Source organism: Hyla sarda, chromosome 5 (assembly GCF_029499605.1).
Source record: "Hyla sarda isolate aHylSar1 chromosome 5, aHylSar1.hap1, whole genome shotgun sequence".
In the NCBI taxonomy this organism is placed as follows: domain Eukaryota; kingdom Metazoa; phylum Chordata; class Amphibia; order Anura; family Hylidae; genus Hyla; species Hyla sarda.
In genome coordinates this window covers 302718328-302740223 of record NC_079193.1, presented here as the reverse complement: position 1 = coordinate 302740223, position 21896 = coordinate 302718328, and the positions used below count along the sequence as shown (strand labels likewise).

General features: G+C 43.2%; 1 protein-coding gene across 10 annotated transcripts in view; it reads right to left on the bottom strand.

Annotated features, from left to right (window-relative positions):
- The window catches only part of NCOA2 (nuclear receptor coactivator 2), a 255534-nt gene that overhangs the window by 62118 nt on the left and 171520 nt on the right, over positions 1-21896 (bottom strand). For all 10 annotated transcript variants that reach the window (XM_056522108.1, XM_056522104.1, XM_056522105.1 and 7 more), the window contains 4 exons: positions 10120-10223; positions 3922-4099; positions 3643-3813; positions 2319-2420 (listed from right to left, as the gene is read on the bottom strand). In XM_056522108.1, the coding sequence (XP_056378083.1) occupies positions 2319-2420; positions 3643-3813; positions 3922-4099; positions 10120-10223 (555 nt within the window). The remainder of the gene's footprint in view (positions 1-2318; positions 2421-3642; positions 3814-3921; positions 4100-10119; positions 10224-21896) is intronic.

Here is a 21896-nt window from a genome sequence, read left to right as displayed (position 1 = left end):
AGGCTATTCCATGCATCCACTACTCTCTCAGTAAAGTAATACTTCCTGATAAGACTGCAAAAACTTGTGCCCCTCCATAATAAAACTATGCCCTCTTGTGGTAGTTTTTCTTCTTTTCACTATCCTCTCCTCCTTTACCGTGTTGATTCCCTTTATGTATATAAACGTTTCTATCATATCCCCTCAGGCTCGTCTTTCTTCCAAGCTATACATGTTAAAGGGGTACTCCGGTGGAAAACATTTTTTTTCAAATCCACTGGTGCCAGAAAGTTAACAAAATTTGTAAATTACTTCTATTTTAAAATCTGAATCCTTCCAGTACCTCTCAGTGGCTGTATGCTCCACAGGAAGTTGTGTAGTTCTTTTCAGTCTGACCACAGTGCTCTCTGTTGACCTCTGTCCATGTCAGGAACTCTCAAAACTTTGCTATGGTGATTTGCTCCTATTCTGGACTGTTCCTGACATGGAGAGAGGTGTCAGCAGAGAGCACTGTGGTCAGACAGAAAAGAACAACTCAACTTCCTCTGGAGCATACAGCAGCTGATAAGTACTAGAAGGATTAAGATAATTTACAAATCTGTTTAACTTTCTGGAACCAGTTGATCTGAATATTTTTTCCCCACCGGAGTACCCCTTTAAGGTCCTTTAACCATTCCTGGTAAGTTTTATCCTGCAGTCCATGTACTAGTTTAGTAGCTCTTCTCTGAACCCTCAACCAAAATATCTATATCCAAAGGAGAACAATGGTAAAAATGTATGTAACTATATACACCACATTAGAAAAATGTATTACCATTAAGCTGGGTTCACAGCAGCATTGACTTTTACTATTGTTCTGCTCCATTATTTGAGCAGATCAAAAACAAAAAACAGAACTGAAAGATCAGCAACACAGCGGACACCACCAGTCCCCAATAGAATGACTATACTGCAGTCCAATGGGGTTTCCAACATGGGGTCTAGCAGGATGTTGGGCTACCTTATGAGGAATTTTTTATGTAACCTGCCAGGGAGACACCATACGCAGGTGCGAAGCCTTCCTTAAATGTGGGAGTAAGTAATTGGGATGGACTCTGCAAAGTGTACAGTAAGAGCAGTATATGACGGAAAAAAGAGGAGGTGGCGCCGGGTGCGGTGTAGATCTCTTAGCCGATGTAGGTAGGTACCCGGGTAGGTGGTAGCGTATCCTTTGCCGGTGATGGTAGCTTGGTATGCAGGCCAGCAGCGTGTGGACGGCGCCCAGGGGTGGGTTCGTATGGCGAATGCAGAAGTATAGGAAAAAAGCTGCGATGGCGCTCCCAAGGAAGTAACCCGAAGTTGTGGGTATTGGTATAAATAAATAAATAATTTATTTTTACAGCATAAAGAAATCAAAGAAAATAAATAAATAAAGCAAGACGCGTTTCGGGAGTCACAGCTCCCTTTTTACAGCATTGAAAAAGGGATCTGTGACTCCCGAAACGCGTCTTGCTTTATTCATTTATTTTCTTTGATTTCTTTATGCTGTAAAAATAAATTTATTTATTTATACCAATACCCACGACTTCGGGTTACTTCCTTGGCAGCGCCATCGAAGCTTTTTTCCTATACTACTGCAAGTGTACAGTAAGTAAGTATATATATACGTATGAGTGGGGATGTATTGGGAAGAATTTTTAAAAATCCAGCACGTTGGTGGCCTCTAACATACCAGACTACAAGAATTTTAGAAGGTATATTTATTAGAACAGTGTTTTCCAAAACAGTGTGCCCCCAGCTGTTGCAAAACTACAACTCCCAGCATGCCCGGACAGCCGAAGGCTGTCCGGGCATGCTGGGAGTTGTAGTTTTGCAACAGCTGGAGGCACACTGTTTTGGAAAGCACTGCATAAGAATATACAAATCACTATGCAGAAAATATATTTATATTTATTTTATATTTAAAATCCAGTATTTTCTTCTAAATGTCTCGGTCAAGAACTCACTCACAAGGAGTGCAATATGGAGCCACTGTATATACCCTTATTGCAGTCAAGTATAGAACCATATTTTCCCTAAAAAATACTTGAGGAAATACTTCCAGTACAATATTCGGTGAGGCTGCGTGTAGTGGATTACCCCTTACCCTAACCTCAAGGTGCTTCCATGCGAAAATGAAGCTGCATATTCTGCATTCGTACAACACAAAGCCCAAATGCGTTCGTGTGCATTGGTCCTAACACTGCTCTGTGCATGCTCATGTGTTGCAGCTTTGCAAAAAAAAACTCCCATAAAAGTCTGCAATCTGCTTGTAGCTTTCTTTGATACAGACAGGTAATGACAGCTCGGCGGATGAGTACCTTGCAAGTCCTGACGGGTTGAGAATGTTTCAGAGGTGGGAAGAGGAGGTCTTTCTTTCATTGGAACTCTTCTGGCCACACATATCAAGCAAGACTGTAAATCTACAAAAGTAAAGAAACAATTATCTCATACAGGAACAAGGAGTTGAAAGGAGGAGAATGTCTTTCTACAGTGAGTGGCATAAACTGAACCTGTCCTACCGGCTACGGTGAACGATCCTAGTAAAGGTGAAGCCAAAAAGACAGGTTTAAAAGAGGTGAAAAACAACTTATCCCCTATCCACAGGAGTGGATAAGTGTTGGACCCCCAGCGATCTCCTGTCTGCCTCTCCGAGAGGAGCGCGTGCTGCAGACAGCACACGCTGCATTAATTTCTATGCGAGTGCTGGAGATGCCCGAGTACTGTACAACTCCAACATAAGTTACCCAGTAAGTCCAACTGTATTATTGCTCACACTAATAGGGATAAACCCCCAAAATACCCTTAACTAAGGACCCCCCTATATAAGTAAAACTTAACTTTTAATGTTGAATAAAATATCTAATATAATTGAGCACTGTACTTCAGCATCTCCGGCGCTCCAATAGAAAAGAATGGAGTGCGTGACTTCTGTAGCACAAGCTCCTCTCAGAGAGCCGGGTAGGACATTGCGTCGGGTCCCAGCAGTCGGACCCCCCCTGCGATCAGACGCTTATTCCCTATCCTGTGGATAGGGGATGAGTTGTTTCTCGCCGGACTACCCCTACTCCGGTGAAAACCTTTATTTTTTTTTTTAAATCAACTGGTGCCAGAAAGTTAAACAGATTTGTAAATTACTTCTATTAAAAAATCTTAATCCTTCCTGTACTTATTCGCTACTGAATACTACAGTGGAAATTCTTTTCCGTTTGAAACCCAGAACTGTCTGCTGACATCATGAGCACAGTGCTCTCTGCTGACATCTCTGTCCATTTTAGGAACTGTCCAGAGTAAAAGGAAATCCCCATAGCAAACATATGCTGTTCTGGACAGTTCCTAAAATGGACAAGAGATGTCAGCAGAGAGCACTGTGTTCATGATGTCAGCAGAGAGCTCTGTGTTTCAAAAAGAAAATAATTTCCGCGGAAGTATTCAGCAGCTAATAATTACAGGAAGGATTAAGATTTTTTTATATAAGTAATTTAAAAATCGGTTTAACTTTCTGGCACCAGTTGGTTTAAAAAAAAATAAAAAATAAAAAAAAGTTTTTCACCGGAGTAACCCCTTTAAGCTTACAACATGACGTACCGCCTAGACAAAAGAAGCTGAAAGTCCCTTATCTAGCGAGTTCCACAATAAACGTACCTTCTCCTTCTTCCTTTATGGACTTTGGTTGGGATACTGCAAAGCACTGCATAGTTTCATATTTCTGGTGCGTTTCCCGGCTGTCGTGAGTTTCCTCTTCACACTCTGCTATTGGCTTCACCAGCATACGGCAATTAAATGTATGGCTATTACGTCTAGGTCCCCCGTTTACTGTGTGAAGAAATAAAAAGAACACACAAGTCACAAAAGTTCTCCAAACTGGAAGAGTTTCTAAGTAGTAAATGAGAATAAAGACACAATCACAATGGTGTTTGTTACCTAAAGACTTTGGCAGCAGGTTTTTGATGAACTCATTGTGATCTCCGACATGTAGTATGTTATATACACTGGTATTCATTAGCTCTTCCTGGTTGTACCGGAGATACTGAGTCACATTCTCAGAGACAAACACTACATTCCCTTCACGGTTCACCACAAAGAAGAATCCATCCAAGGCCTAGAGAAAGAACACAAGTATTTACATTTAGGCTCAGTTCATGGTAACCTATAGGTTCTGTACCGTTCTGGGTCTGACAAGGATTTGGGTACAGATTCTACACTTCGCATTAGATACAGGAACAATTCACTGCCCATGCAAGTAATAGGGTTTCCACACAGAGAAGGCGACTTATTCTCTTAAAATCTGCATGAAAAGCCCCATATTACCCCCACTGGTGATCAGAAGTACATTAAATGCACATATCCACGTGTAATCCTAGATTTTTGCTGCTGATTCTCTTGTAAAGTTTGCCACAGTAGGTAGACATACCCTTACATTGCACCTTGCAGAGCATATTTGCCCCTGCTAGAATAATTTCAGAAACAAGGGATGACTCTTCCATCTTTCTCGTCTCAAAACATGGCTCCCAGGAAAGGGTGTACAAGCTCCCGACACACTCTAGGAAACAGGCTCACTTCTATTACTTTGTAGTGCGCTTATTGCATATCTATCAAGTATCTTTTCAGATGTGTACATGGAGGAGCAGCACTATTCCTGGCCATTATACACTGCTTAAAAAAATAAAGGGAACACTTAAACAACACAATGTAACTCCAAGTCAATCACACTTCTGTGAAATCACACTGTCCACTCAGGAAGCAACACTGATTGACAATCAATTTCACATGCTGTTGTGCAAATGGAACAGACAACAGGTGGAAATTACAGCCAATGAACAAGATACCCCCAGTACAGGAGTGGTTCTACAGTTGGTGACCACAGACCACTTCTCAGTCCCTATACTTCATGCCTGATGTTTTGGTCACTGGCGGTACTTTCACTCTAGTGGTAGCATGAGACTGAGTCTACAACGCACACAAGTGGCTCAGGTAGTGCAGCTCATCCAGGATGGCACATCAATGCAAGCTGTGGCAAGAAGGATTGCTGTGTCTGTCAGCGTAATGTCCAGAGCATGAATGCACTACCAGGAGACAGGCCAGTACATCAGGAGAAGTGGAGGAGGCCATCGGAGGGCAACAATCAAGCAGCAGGACCGCTACCTCCGCCTTTGTGCAAGAAGGAGCAGGAGGAGCACTGCCAGAGCCCTGCAAAATGACCTCCGGCAGGCCATAAATGTGCATGTGTCCACTCAAACAGTCAGAAACAGACTCCATAAGGGTGGTATGATGGCCCGACGTCCACAGGTGGGGGATGCGCTTACAGCCCAACACTGTGCAGGACGTTTTGGCATTTGCTAGAGAACACCAAGATTGGCAAATTCGCCACTAACACCCTGTGCTCTTCACAGATGAAAGCAGGTTCACACTGAGCACATGTGACCGACGTGGAGAACGTTCTGCTGCCTGCAACATCCTCCAGCATGACCGGTTTGACTGTTGGTCCGTAATGGTGTGGGATGGCATTTCTTTGGGAGGCTGCACAGCCCTCCAGGTGCTTGCTAAAGAACCTGCCTGCCATTAGGTGCTGAGATGAGATCCTCAGACCCCTTGTGAGACCCCTTCTGGTGCCTTTGGCCCTGGGTTCCTCCTAATGCAAGACAATGCTAGACCTCATGTGGCTGCAGTATGTCAGCAGTTCCTGCAAGAGGAAGGCATTGATGTTATGGACTGGCCCACCCATTCCCCAGACCTGAATCAGATTGAGCACATCTGGGACATCATGTCTCGCTCCATCCACCAATGCCACGTTGGACCCCAGACTGTCCAGGAGACAGGAGCATACCTCATCAGGAACATGCCCAGGCATTGTAGGGAGGTCATTCGGGCACGTGGAGGCCACACACTCTACTGAGCCTCATTTTGACTTGTTTTAGGGACATTACATCAAAGTTGTATCAGCTTGTAGTGTGGTTTTCCACTTTGATTTTGAGTGTAACTCCATATCCAGTACCTCCATTACTAATTTTTGTGTGATTTTGTTGTCAGTACATTCAACTATGTAAAGCCGAAACTATTTCATACGATTAGTTCATTCATTCAGATCCAGGATGTGTTATCTTAGTGTTCCCTTTATTTATTTCAGCAGTGTATAACTTGTATATGGCACTTTCAACAGTTTTCCCCTCTGCATGCTCAATGTCTAATTTTCAGTTGTCCCGGAAGTAGTGGATGAAGACTAGCCTTTGTGATGACTCCTATAACTGCACACAGAGAAGAAGAGGGGATCCTGCTCTTCTATATCTCTCTACATACTCAGCAGCAGCATGAAGGACATTATAGACCAGTTCATCCGGTCACTCCTCCCTCCTCTCTGCATAAACCTGTGGGCAGCATTTACCTGATGCCTAAGTGAGCTGCTAGTCTGTCTTGTAAAGGCAAGACAGAATCAAGCTGTTTTTCCAGAGCAAATTAAAGTTAAGGAGGGAGAGGGGGAGCAGGAAAGGAGCTTAGTCGGGGAAGCCAGGCATTTTCTTTTATAACATTTTTCTTACACATGATTATTCTGTTGACTTATGCAAAGTTTGTTAAAACGACTGATTACGTAAATTAGTTTGTCAGAATCAGTAATGAATGGTTCTCTTCTTTCAGAAAAGGGGCCATGGCTCTTTACAGGGCCGATTGTGGTGTTGTAGTCTAACGCTACTGATTTCCAAAGAGCTCAGCTGCTATAAAAGATACAATCCAGGGACATGTGTGGAAGAAACCAGCCATGTTTTTTGCCTTATTTAAAAGTTCTATGGCCCTTTGCTAAAATATAGGTGGAATTTTATTCATTTTCATCAAAGAAGCACTAAAAGGTAATAAGGCTTACTTAAAAGTACTAATAATATAGGTTTTGTTATTTAAAAAAATTCAACTTCCTGATCTCCCAATGTTACTTAAAAGGGTTATCCGGGAATAGAATACAGCACTACACCTGTCATAAGGTTGTGTGTGGTATTACAACTTGGCTTCTTTTATATCAATGAAGCTGAGCTGCAATACCACACATAACCTGATGAAGAATGGTGCTATTTTTATTTAATTTTTTTTGTTTAAGAAATCCGCTCTGTTTCTCTAATCCTTTATAACCCCTTTAATGTTTAATTCCCAAGTGAAACAATTCCAGTAACAGGTTTGCAGTCCAAACATAAGACATGAATTACTTGCCAGGATGCACAAGTGGGTTTAGTTTTATGATTCATCTGTTTACCGATCGAAACTGGCTCCAATACACAGAGTGAGTGCATCTGATTCTGAACTAACAACCCACACCTACATGGAGTATGACTAACTTTGCGGGGCCAAAGCCTGAAATTGAGGAAAATAACAGAAATGTAGTCAAAGAATTACCAACGTAATGCAGGAACTGGGAGTGACCAACTTAATTGAGCAGACTGTACTAATGGTCAGGTTTTGGTGTCATCTAATATACAGTAAATAGTTCGGCTGAAAACAACTATTGCCAAAAGTGGCCAAAATGTGATGAAAGCCACTGATTTCCACCAAAGCGATTGTAAGTTGGGTGACTTTAAACAACTTTCAGTCATGGCCGTAAATGTTGGCACCCCTGAAAATTTTCAAGAAAATGAAGTATTTCCCACAGAAAAGGATTGCAGTAACACATGTTTTGCTATAAACATGTTTATTCCCTTTGTGTGTATTGGAACTAAACCAAAAAAGGGAGGAAAAATGCAAATTGGACATAATGTCACCAAACTCCAAAAATGGACAAAATTATTGGCACCCTTTCAAAATTGTGGATAAATATAGATTGTTTCAAGCATGTGATGCTCCTTTAAACTCACATAAGGCAAGTAACAGGTGTGGGCAATATAAAAATCACACCTGAAAGCAGAGAAAAAGGAGAGAAGTTCACTTAGTCTTTGCATTGTAAGACACAGCGGTCCACAACGAATCCAGTGTGCATGCGCCCCCCTCAGACGTGTGCGCCGCTGCCCTGAATTGACAGACTGCTCGCTCCCTCCTGCCGTCTATGTGCTCAGTGCGCATGTGCTGTACTAGAGGCAGTGAACCAACAAACTGTCTGCCTCTAGTATCTGCACAACCTGGTCACCGGGAGCTGAAGAGGACAACAACAGGCATTGTTTTTTTGTAGAATATCAGAGCCGGACTGGAGGGGCGCATGCGCTGTGGACCGCTGTGTCTTACTACACAGCGGTCCCTGCGCTGAAAGAGAGGATAGGCGTGGTGGAGGCGGGGCTTTGTGAACCCCAAGCCACGCCTATCCGACTGTGCCTGACTGCTGAATAAAAGGATTTTATAAGTTATAAAAGAAGGAAGAGCAGCGATAAAGGTATGGCTGCAGTCACTTTATGGTCATCAGGAACAACATTATAGTAGTCTGGGAGGTTAAAAATTGATGAAAGTTGCGCTTTAATTCAAATGGTTGAATATAGTTTCTAAGAACTTGACAATAAATTACTTCTTTCCTAAATATCTTCAATAAGAAATGTCTCAGTTTACAGTAGGGCTCTTAGGAGCACACTAACACCATGTAAGCAGAAGAGAGCTTGTTCTATATAATGCCACAGAGCGTGCATCTCGGCACAGTCATGTGATGTTTACTTCTCTGAAGGAAACGGCAATTCGTGCTCTGTTGCTTAGCAACGGCCATATACTTATGACATGCACAAATGCAGACATTTCAAGAAACAATTAAATAGCAGATGCCGAAATTGCTTCTGCCATGGAGCCCGAGCAGCATGATGGTGCGGTACACATGCCTACGATGTAGAAAGTAATGCCAAGCAGTCTACAGAACCAAGCTCAAATGTGTCTAGAAAACTAGCTGATTCATGGCACAAGGAGCAACCACGCTGTGTCTTAATAGAAGAGGGCACGGACGTGATAAATTCTTAATAGGATCCATCATAAGGACGTCTGACGTCTTCATGTCGTCTTGTCACTACAGAAAGTTCTTCTGTTTAACGCACAAAGCTCTCACCATTGTGCAGAGAGAGTGAAGCAAGTGCAGAAAGGAGGAACAAAAGTCAGCTTCTTGTAAGGAACAGGAAGTGTGAAGACAGCAGACGTGCCCTTTGCCCAAAGCAATGAGCACAACCAGTTAACTGGGGAACACGCGCTGAGGAAAATATGGCGACCAGAATACAACAGGCAACATCTGCTATAGAACTGTATCTATTCATCACCATCCAGAGCCTAAAACTAGTCTATCAATACAAGTTACCTTAACCCCTAGGACTCAGCATTTTTCAGTTTTTGCTATTTCGTTTTTTTCTCTTTACATTTTAAAAATCATAACCCTTTAAATTTTCCACCTAAATATCCATGTTGTGGCTTATTTTTGGTGCCACCAATTCTACTTTGCAGTGACATCATTCATTTTACCCAAAACTCTATGGTGAAACGGAAAAAAATAATAATTGTGCGATAAAATTGAAGAAAAAAAACCCGCCATTTTGTAAATTTGGGGGCTTCCATTTCTACGCAGTGCATTTTTCGGTAAAAATGACACCTTATTATTCTGTAGGTCCATACGGTTAAAATGATCCTCTACCTATATAGGTTTGATTTTGTATTACTTCTGGAAAAAATCCTAACGACATGCAGGAAAATTTATAGGTTTAAAATTGTCATCTTTTATTTTTCTGCATATGGGGCGGTATGAGGGCTCATTTTTTGCGCCGTGATCTGAAGTTTTTATCAGTACCATTTTTGTTTTGATTGGACTTTTTGATCGCTTTGATCAGGAGCCGGCACAGGACGTAAATATAGTTAAGGAGCTAAAGGGGTACTCCGCTGCTTAGCGTTTGGAACAAACTGTTCCAAACGCTGGAGGCGGGAGCTCGTGGCATCATAGCCCCACCCCTTCATTACATCATGCCCCGCCCCCTTAATGCAAGTCTATGGAAGGGGGCATGGCAGCCGTCACGCCCCCTCCCATAGACTTGCATCGAGGAGGTGGGGAATTACGTCATGAGGGGTGGGGCTATGACGTCACGTGCTCCCAGCGCCGGCTCCAGCGTTCGGAACGCTGAGTAGCCCATTAATACAGGTAAAAATAAATAACACAGTCCAACAGCAATGGCAAAACAGACACTACATGACGTGTACCTCGAGCATCATCGGTCCGAGCGCATCTTTGTCTATGACACTTTGGCCTGTTGAAGATACATCCGCTTTCTGAACTTCATCCTCGTTCGAAGCTGCTGCTTTTTCTGCATGATAAAAAAGGGAATTTTTTTTAATGTGAAAACAACAATACAGTTAATATTCAACAATGCATAAAAAAAAAAAAAATAAAAAAAACCATCAAAAGAACATCAATATATGCTCACATATAAGGCCATGTTATGGAGGTTTGCCTATATTTACTGCAGATTCAGCATCTAAAATCCTCTACAAAATATTGTGTGAATGAGATTTTACAACAAAGCATATACGTTTTTTCTTTTTATTTACTCCTTTTTTAGTAGAAGAAAATGAAGGGAGGTTAGTGTAAAAATAAAAAAGTGATACTTACCTGCCCTGACTTCTCTGATGTACACAGTCCCTGCTCACCACAGCTTCTTTTTGATTCTCGTGACACATATTCTCTAAAAGAACTACCCCGCTAAGCCAATGGCAAATATAGCAAATGTTTCCCTAAATTTTTTGTATATATCTTAAATATCTAAATAGTAAAAGAATGTAATGGGAATGGGGCATAAAAGGTGTGTACCCCATACGACCAAGGTGTAAGTTAGTATACCAGCAAAAAAGTATGCCAACTTATAGCACAGTAGGCCCATTCACTTCAATAGACTAAATATATCAATTTATTTTGAGCTCAAAAGCTCAGCAAACCACGAGTCCTGCAAAATAAAAGTACATTTTCCAGAAAAGGACTAGAGATCGTAATCACAGACTATGTTAAGTCCAATAAAGTAAAGGGGGCCACAGTTTTAGAAGTTGGCATACTTTTTGTATCCAGAAGTACACCTTGGACGTATAGCCCGAATATACTGTAAGAACATATGGTCACACAATGAAACACAAGACATTACTTACTACACTCATGTTGTAATGTCATGCATAGGAGCGAATCCACTATGGCCTATACGTTTTTTTGTGTATTGGCCTTGCCCAACTAGGTACTCCAATGGGCTCAGCTACTGACATAGTAAGGTCAGAAGAAAAACAACCTGACAACTTACTAGAAGTTTTCAATGATCTGACCTGTGTGCACAATGGTAATAAGATAGTTTAAAGGGGTATTTAGGACAAATACATCTTATTCCCTATCCAAAGGATAGGGGATAAGATGTCTGATTGTGGGGACCCCCGCGATTTCCGTGCAGCACCCGCATTCTATGCGGTGCTGCGTCTCCAGTCTCAGAAACCTCTTTGTTTTTCGGGACTGGATACGTGACGTCATGCTACGCCCCCTCCATTCATGTCCATGGGAGGGGGCGTGACTATCGTGGGACATGAATGGAGGGGGCATAGCTTGACGTCACGAGGTGGCATAGCAAGAGGTCAAGTCTCCGGTCCCAGAAACAAAGAGGTTTCCTAGACTGGAGGTGCAGCCCCGCATAGAATGAAGGGTGCTGCTCGGAAATCGCAGTGGGTCCCAGCGGCAGGATAGGATAGGGTATTTGGCCGGAATACTCCTATAAGACAGATATATACCGTAAGTAGACCTGTATGTCCTGAATAAACTGATCCAAAAATAAATACATAACGTTAGATAACAGAACAATCCCAGTGATGTCCCATGGATGAGAAAGGCTAAAGCCTCTTATTCAACTACACCCCCAAAAGATATGCTAAAGACGTTTACAAATGTGTCATAATTTCTGGCAGGTATTTCCACGTACTTGTAAAAGATCATAAAGAAAGGTGGAAGGTAAGTACGTATTTTCAGGAAAGGTTTGTCACTCACGCACTCTCCCCATACACCCAATCCATGCTTTCATCTGTGAGATGCCACGTACACCCAATCCATGCTTTATATCTGTGAGATGCCACGTACACCCAATCCATGCTTTATATCTGTGAGATGCCACGTACACCCAATCCATGCTTTCATCTGTGAGATGCCACGTACACCCAATCCATGCTTTATATCTGTGAGATGCCACGTACACCCGATCCATGCTTTCATCTGTGAGATGCCACGTACACCCAATCCATGCTTTCATCTGTGAGATGCCACGTACACCCAATCCATGCTTTCATCTGCAAGATGCCATACACCCAATCCATGCTTTCATCTGCGAGATGCCACGTACACCCAATCCATGCTTTCATCTGTGAGATGCCACATACACCCAATCCATGCTTTCATCTGTGAGATGCCACGTACACCCAATCCATGCTTTCATCTGTGAGATGCCACGTACACCCAATCCATGCTTTATATCTGTGAGATGCCACGTACACCAAATCCATGCTTTATATCTGTGAGATGCCACGTACACCCAATCCATGCTTTATATCTGTGAGATGCCACGTACACCCAATCCATGCTTTATATCTGTGAGATGCCACGTACACCCAATCCATGCTTTATATCTGTGAGATGCCACGTGTGAAGAAGCCAGCATCCACAATATGACAGAACACCACATGCAAGGAATCCTCTGCTGGGCCAAAGACTATAAGGACTCACCAAGCACATAGAGCCGGTGACTAATAAGAGATCTCCACAGTCAGAGGTAGAGTCGATCTACATTCCACAAATAGCTCCCAATCGCCACATCAATGTGAACTTATTCTGGTAGGCGGATGGAAGATGGACGTTCAGCTGGGTTTACAGCTCACACATGAAAAATGCACTTTAATCTGGCAAATGTAAGAGCAAACAGACATTTCCTACTGCTCTCTAGTAAAAACAGCACCAGGGGATTTCTGGGGTTTAGGTTGAATCTTGTCCCAGATTTCATACTCAATCCGACCTTTTATATAAAGACTGCGCTGATGTAGTCATGGAGGAACAAGAACATACATTGGGGCTTTGTAGCACCCTTTAAAATGCCTAAGTCAATAAAGTAATTTCCCGTATGTGGCGCTTACATTTCAACTGGGCTTTCTTCTATGCTAGTGATCCAGCGAGATGGGATTTTGTTCTCATAGACAGATCACTTTAAGTGTTAGTGAATTTAGGGTTAACTTCCACTTACTAAAGGGAAATAGATTGTGGTTATGTATTACTGTACATGCAATCATCTAATATAGATAAAGACTGGAGACATTGGGGGAGGTTCATCAAAACTTGTGCAGAGGAAAAGTCGTCAAGACGCCGTATGAACCAATCAGATTGCCAGAAAGTTAAACAGATTTGTAAATTACTTCTATTTCAAAATCTGAAGCCTTCTTGTACTTATCAGCTGCTGTATGTTCCACAGGAAGTTCCTTTCTTTTTGAATTTCTTTTCTGTCTGACCACAGTGCTCTCTGCTCGTGTCAGGAACTGTCCAGATTAGAAGCAAATCCCCATAGAAAACCTCTCCTGCTCCGGGCAGTTGGCTGTCCGGGCATGCTGGGAGTTGTAGTTTTGCAACATCTGGAGGTCCGCAGGTTGGAGACCACTGCTCTAGTAGAACAGCTTTTACTAGCAAGCTCAAACCATAAGGGTACATTCCCACATGGCGTATTTGCTGCTGCGCATTTTATTTTCTCTGTTGAAGTCAATGGGTAGGAAAATACGCAGCACCAAATACGCAGCAAATACGCAGCAAAATACGCCGTGTGGGAACGTACCCTAATAGTGATTTTCTGGTGCGGTGGGACCACTACAGCTGTGTGTGAACTTGTCCTAAACGGTCTGACTGAAAGGTGCCTGGAATGAGGTAAACTGGATTGCCCGGTCAGTAACAAGCTACATAACAACAGGCTTGTTTAACTCCCATGATGGAAGGGCTGGGCAATAAAGATTCAATTAATGACTCAGATATACAGTGATCCCTCAACTTACAATGGCCTCAACATACAATAGTTTCAACATACAATGGTCTTTTCTGGACCATTGTAAGTTGAAACCAGACTCAACATACAATGTACAGACAGTCCAGATCTGCGAAACGTGTCAATGACCGGAAGAACTGACCAATCAGAATGGGCAATTTACTGGTAATACCCCTGTATTATTGAAGCGTATGCACTACCTGGTGTCTGGTAGCGCCCCTTACAGTACAGGGAGGTATTACATGTTCTGTATACCTTACCTGTACCAGGGTTAGCTGCTCCTTTGGACACCAGTTGAGGGCGGCTCCATGTTACTTTTTTAGGACCCTGTAGAAGCTCCTGTCCTCTACATAGACCAGTGTTTCCCAAGCAGGGTGCCCCCAGATGTTGCAAAACTACAACTCCCAGCATGCCCGGACAGCCTTTGGCTGTCCGGGCATGCTGGGAGTTGTAGTTTTGCAACAGCTGGAGGCTCCCTGCTTGGAAAACACTGAAATAGACAGTGATTTACAGCTCCCAGCAGATCTTTCTTACTTTTATATGTAAGGATTTGCTTTATCTATATTAATTATCTACTTATTTTTCTTTAATTCTCACCTTTTTCCTATTTTTGGATGACATTTTGGGGCTTTAGAACCAATTACCAGGTTTCCATAGAGTTCTGGTCTCAACATACAATGGTTTCAACATACAATGGTTGTACCAGAACCAATTAATATTGTAACTTGAGGGACCACTGTAGTAAAATGCACAGATATGGGGAGATTTATCAAAACCTGTGCAGAGGAAGAGTGGTGTAGTTGGCCATAGCAACCAATCAGATTTAGAGGCCTCTTTAGAGGCCTGTGGAAAATGAAAGAAGCAATCTGATTGGTTGCTATGGGCAACTGCACCACTCTTCCTCTGCACAGGTTTTGATAAACCTCCCCCATAGAGCTTATGACTCCAATAATGAAAATCTTGTCATTGTATCATAGTGAAAACACAAGTCCGACTACTGCGCTGCCAAACATCGGACCCCTGTGCGTTATGTACTAGATCGGGAGCTTCAATAAAGTCAGGGAATAATTCAACCTCAGCACCACAGACTTATGTTAATATTGTCCCATTTATTTTCTACCACAAATTCTCAGTTAAGCTTTGTGCTTATTTTACCTGATCACAAGTTATAGGGGGAGATTTATCGTTGCTTTTGGAGCATTTTTTTGTCTATGTTTTGGCGCAGTTCAGGCGCAAGCAGCATATTTTGAGACTTTTATGAGTCTTTTGATTTTTCTTTTTGACCATGCAGTGGTCACTTCTTTATCATTTGCGACTTTTGTCTAAAGTCGCTATTTTGTGCGTAGAGGTACTTTTTTTTAGGCGCAAAGCTACACCCCCTACCAGCAGGCATGAGAATCACTTCTACCTTCCACAATTCAGCCTTTAACCCCTTGTGGACGACAGTATCCCACTCCCCTTCTATGACATGTGATTAGGAGCTGAGCGCTGGTCATAGCTGGGTGGACCCATCTCTAATGCCAGACATCACCGATCACTGTGATGCCCGGCTTTAACCCCTTAGACACCGCAATAAAAATTTTATTTTAGCGCCTGAAATGAAAGTAAAAATGTCCCGGCAGCTCTGTGAAAGTAAGTAAAAACACCAAACCTGCCAAATTCAGGACCTGGGAAAGTGTCTACTTCCCTCCCTCACAAGCGTCTAGAAAAAGTGTATGTGGTAGAGCTTTTCCCACCACAGCAGAGCTGCGCAAAATTCATCATCCTGCTGCACCTTCTTGATAAATAAGATGCGCGCTAGTCAAACCCACCACCCAAATAAACGTGGGAAAATAGCTCTACTGTAGACATTTGATAAATCTGGACCATGGTTCTCACTCACTTAGGTATAATGTGTTACTGTCATTTAAAAAAAATAAAAAAATAAATGATTGTCAAAGGTTTTGATCGGTGGGTGTCTGGGTGCTGAGACCCCACTGATTACTAGAATAAATAGGGTGAAGCACCCAGCTGTTCCTCCCAGCCATCTTCTCACTGCAGAAGACAGGGTCACAGAATTATAAGGAGATGCTGTGGGAATACAGCAGGGGAAGTTTCTCCCCATTACAATCAGTAGGGGAATCAGCACATGAATCGCCTCCTAACTAAACGTTGGTCAAGTCTCAGACATGTGAAAACCTTTTAAAAAGTACCTGTCACCAAACTAAACGTTTAATATATTGTTCTTTATGTAATTATAAGACACTTTGCTATTTACTTGCTGTTAAAATTCTCAACCTTTACATGTTTTCAATGTGACAAAAAAAACAGCCACTAGGTGGCTCTGTTTTGTTTCCTGCGAAAGTCAAACAGTTAATTTGGTCTCCTCCCGGCCTGGCAGGAGACCAAACTCAGTAAGTGGGTGCGGGGCATGGGGAGGCACAGCTCTCGCAGACTTCAGTGACGTCACGCCTGCTGGGGAACGCCCACTTTCTCCTGCCAGGATGTGGCAAGGGGAAAGGGGAAAGATATGATACACAGCTTTTTAAAGCTCAGAATTTTTTTTGTTAGGGAATATAATCTAAGATAGTTTAGAAAATATGGTTTGATGACAGGAGCTCTTTAAATGACACACACTTTAGAGTATAATGGTCATTATAAAAAAAAACAAAAAAAAAACCTTTGACGTGTCCTAGAGTCAAAGTTTTTATTGGTCGGGGTCTGAGTTTTCAGAGTCCTTAAAATGAGCGGTGAGAGAAGCACACCGCCATGAGAGAGACAGACCTACAAGACTTACATTATGAGACCGTCCCAGTCATGTGACACAGAATTGGGAGAGAAGGCGTCAACTGTGCACTTCTTCCAGCTCATTCTACTGATTGGTCGGGGTCCCAACACCACGACCAATCAAAACTTTTGATATGTCTCTATGACACAGTAAAAGATTCTTTTTTAATAACTTTTGCTAAGTCATAGAGACATATCAAAAGTCTTAAATGGGTACTCCGCTGGAAAACATTTTTTTTTTAATTAACTGGTGGCAGAAAGTTAAACAGATTTGTAAATGACTTCTATTTAAAAATCTTAATCCTTCCAGTACTTTTCAGCTGCTGTATGCTCCAGAGGAAGTTCTTTTCTTCTTTAATTTCCTTTCTGCCTGACCACAGGGCTCTCTGCTGACACCTCTGTCCATGTCAGGAACTGTCCAGAGTAGGAGCAAATCCCCATAGCCAACCTCTCTTTCTCTGGACAGTTCCTGACATGGACAAAGGTGTCAGCAGAGAGCACTGTGGTCAGACAGAAAATAAATTCAAAAAGAATAGAGTTTCCTCTGTAGCATACAGCAGCTGATAAGTACTGGAAGGATTAAGATTTTTTTTAACAGAAGTAATTTACAAATCTGTTTAACTATCTGGCACCAGTTGATTGAACGAAAACATTTTCCAGTGGAGTACCCCTTTAACTGCCCGTACTGGATCAATTATCTTTCATTTTGTGGAGCAAGTCCCACTGAGCCGTGCGTGGATCCATTCACAGGGACATCGGGAGGTGAGCTGGTGTTACTAAGCCATCAGGGAATCCCTCCGATGTATACCTCATGCACTTCAGCTATATAATAGCAGGCCTCTCCCTAAGAAAAGCCGTGCAAGACAATGTGAGCCACTCGGGAATTGAGGGAGGTAAGGACATGTTGCTGCTCAGGAAAGCTTTAGGAGGTAAGCAAGTGAGACAATTATACATCTGCACAATACTAAAATTAGAAAAGCTGCCATATGGCCTGGTGAAGCCAGCATCACATTCGTATTCATTAGGAAGCATTCTGCTCGCAGGAAAACACAAGGCCCTTCCTGTGCTCTCCGAATCTGTTTATCTTTTCAACATTAATGCACCATATATCATCTGGCTGCCGAAAACTCCCACAGTGCCTGAAAAAAAAAAAAAAAAAAAAAAAAAGGAGCGAGAAGGAGCGGCGAGCAATGGGCGCAGCTGCCCTCTTTCTCACTGGGAGCAGCCTACAGCAAGTCTTACCAGCACTTCCCTCTTTTCACATATACACTTCACTCTCATTAGCAAAATCACAGTTTCCCCAGAAAAAGATATCACCGGTCCAGACGCAATTCCGTTTTTTTCCCTTCTTAGCTGAGAAAGTGAGACTTTGATGCACTGTCAGCTATGCCAGGAATTGTTTTGTGAAGCGCGTGACAAGATGACTAAGCATACAGAGGAGGACCGCTGAAGAGTGCTGGACACTTTTGGTTAAAGTATTTTAATGTTAACCCGTACAGCAGTGCTTCCCAACCAGGGTGCCTCCAGCTGTTGCAAAACTACAACCCCCAGCATGCCCGGACAGCCGTTGGCTGTCCGGGCATGCTGGGAGTTGTAGTTTTGCAACAGCTGGAGGCACCCTGGTTGGGAAGCACTGCCGTGCAGTGACACGTCCCCGTTGTGGGTCACAAGCTTACAGAAAACAAAACTAGAAGCAGACAGGAGGACCCGGCTTCATCTGCATTCTCCAAAAAGAACAAAGGAAAAATTATATCATTTTTTATTATTAAAGGGGTACTCCACTGGAAATTTTTTTTTTTTTTTATGTATGCAAAAGTCGTGAAACCCCTGTGGGGTATTAAGGCTCACTTTATTCCTTGTTACGTTCCTCAAGGGGTCCAGTTTCCAAAATGGTATGCCATGTGTTTTTTTTTTGCGGTCCTGGCACCATAGGAGCTTCCTAAATGCAACATGCCCCGAGCAAAATTTGCTCTCAAAAAGCCAAATATGACTCCTTCTCTTCTGAGCATTGTAGTTTGCCCATAGTGCACTTCAGGTCAACTTATGGGGTACCTCCATACTCAGAAGAGATGGGGTTACACATTTTGTGGGGTATTTTCTGCTATTAACCCTTGCAAATCAACTGGTGCCAGAAAGTTAAACAGATTTGTAAATTGCTTCTATTTAAAAATCTTAATCCTTCCAGTAATTATCAGCTGCTGTTATGATCCACAGGAAGTTCTTTTCTTTTTTTGGATTTCTTTTCTGTCTGACCACAAGTGCTCTCTGCTGACACCTCTGTCTATTTTAGGAACTGTCCAGAGTACAAGCAAATCCTCACAGCAAACGTCTCCTGCTTCAGACATTTCCTAAAATGGACAGAGGTGTCAGCAGAGAGCACTGTGGTCGGACAGAAAGGAAATTCAAAAAGAAAAGAACTTATTGTGGAGAATATAGCAGAAGAAGAATACATCTGAAGACTTCACACACTTCGGCAAACACTGCTACATGGGACCCGATGCACACATGACGCACCAGTCTTGCCCAGTCACGAAACTGCTACTTACATCTGCCTGCGGGGAATCCTGGCAAAGGTGCGCGCGGTGAGTGACGTCATAGCAAGCGCCGCGCAGAGACGCCAACTTCCTGCATAGTGCATGCGATGATGTCACTTATAGTGCGCACCTCCGCCAGGAAGTCCCCACAGGCAGATGTAAGTAGCGCAGTCCAGGTGGGGAATCTGTTCTATGACTACCTAATGTGGGGAAACTGTGCTGCGCTACCTAATGTGGGGAGTCTGTGCTAAGGCTACCTAATGTGGGGAAACTGTGCTGCGCTACCTAATGTGGGGAAACTACTGTGCTGTGCTACCTAATGTGGGGAATCTGTGCTTAGGCTACCTAATGTGGGGAATCTGTGCTAAGGCTACCTAATGTGGGGAATCTGTGCTAAGGCTACCTAATGTGGGGAATCTGTGCTAAGGCTACCTAATGTGGGGAATCTGTGCTAAGGCTACCTAATGTGGGGAATCTGTGCTAAGGCTACCTAATGTGGGGAATCTGTGCTAAGGCTACCTAATGTGGGGAATCTGTGCTAAGGCTACCTAATGTGGGGAATCTGTGCTGCGCTACCTAATGTGGGGAAACAGGCTGCTGCTACCTAACGTGGGGAAACTGTGCAGCTACTACCTAACGTGCAGAATCTATTCTAAGGGTACCTAATGTGGGGAAACTGTGCTAAGGCTAACTAATGTGGGGAATCTGTGCTGTGGCAACCTAATGTGGGGATTCTATGCTAAGGCTACCTAATGTGGGGAAACTGTGCAACGGCTACCTTATGTGGGGAAACTGTGCTACCTAATGTGGGGAAGCTGCTACCTTGCTAATGTGGGGAAACTGCTGCCTACCTCTATACTCCTCCCCCCCCCCCCCAGCAGTAGCACCCCTATCATCACAGAGGGGTAGGGGGAATGGGGGAGTGGATTGTTGCTGGTGGATGATGGGAGTGCTACTGCTGTGGGGGGTGTTGCTGGTGGATGATGAGGGGCGCCTGATGGGGGCATTATATGTGAGGGGTGCATGCGGCCCAGCCTCACCCAGCCGCTACCTCCAGTGGCCCCCAGATATTTTCAGTTTGAGACCCCTTGTCTATGGAAAGAAAGAGAGTTCGATCGGGTGGTCAGCTGGGGGGGTGAAAAAGTGCTTGCAGTGGGTCTCAGGAATCAGACCAGATGCAATGTAAACTTTTCACATGTCTGGATGACACGTCATAAGTTTTTTTTAGAAATAACAGTAACACTATAAATTGTTATTATGGTAGCAACAACATGTTATGAAATTCCCAAGCCTTTCAGAATAAATGATAGTGTCCCAGCATCCTGCTGCCTGTTTCTGTTTCACACTGCCCGTGGTTTGGACAGCATGAAACAGCTCACAGGTTCTTGTACGCATTCTTTCTCCTCCACTCGGCGACCACAACTCATGCGATCAACACACCGTTCTAGAATTTCCATACTAGACTAACACTGCGTGCTGCTATGTCTAGGGATAGCTTCATTGGTTCTTGTGGCAATTTAATGTCATGTGTACATTCAATACTTTGTAAGAATATATCAACAACCCCTAAATATCAGCTTCAGTTTAAATTCCTGATGACGAATTATTGCAGAAATATATATAACAGAGATAATTTACGGGAAAAAGACTCAAAAAGCGAATAGAAAAATGAAACCTTAAATACAGAAGTGAGATACATGACAGAAATGAGGCTGATAATAGAGAACGCGAGATAAGCAAAGTCAGGACAAGCGAAATTCTAAATTCTTATACAAAACAAATAATGTGATCGAGCAAGAAATTCAGACATGTATCATGATTGTAAACTGACAGAGCAAATAAGCAGAGATCATCATAGAATCATCGAACAAGCCAGAACAGGACGGTCTGCTCCATACCAGTACGTGCACATATACACCAACATCCAATTGTGACTGAACAACAGCGTATAGATGTAGAGTATGGAAAAAAACGGTAAACCCTTAATATACATGATGATCTTTTTGGTGCTGCGTTTCTACTAGCAAAAATCTCAGCTGTTCATGTGAAGAGGAGTAAAAAAATAAAATAAAATACTGAGAAAACACAAACTCTGCATCTTACTTTTGTTTCTACACAACGCTTTATGTCCCTATGGCTTGGACCAGTGGATCCCATCCAGTGCGCCTCTAGCTGTTGCAAAACTACAGCATGTCTGGACAGCCAAAAGCTACCAAACTGGGTATATCAGCATAATGCAACACTATGCTGACAGCAGAGTTAAAGGGGTACTCCGCTGCTCAGCGTTTGGAACAAACTGTTACGAACGCTGGTGAAGGGAGCACGTGACGTCATAGCCCCGCCCCCTCATGACGTCACGCCCAACGGTGTGTGACGTCATGAGGGGGCGGGGCTATGACGTCACGCGCTCTCGCCGCCGGCACCAGCGTTCGGAACAGTTTGTTCCAAACGCTGAGCAGCGGAGTACCCCTTTAAAGGAGAACTCCGGAATATAAAAATTGTCACCCATAGTGCCGGCAGTAAAAAAAAAAATAAAGATGTACATACCTTCCTCCGGTCCCCCGGAGCCTCCGGTAACCAGCTCCGGTCTCCACCGTGACTCACTTCCTGGTTGCCGGTGGTCGGACGAATCATACTGCGCTCA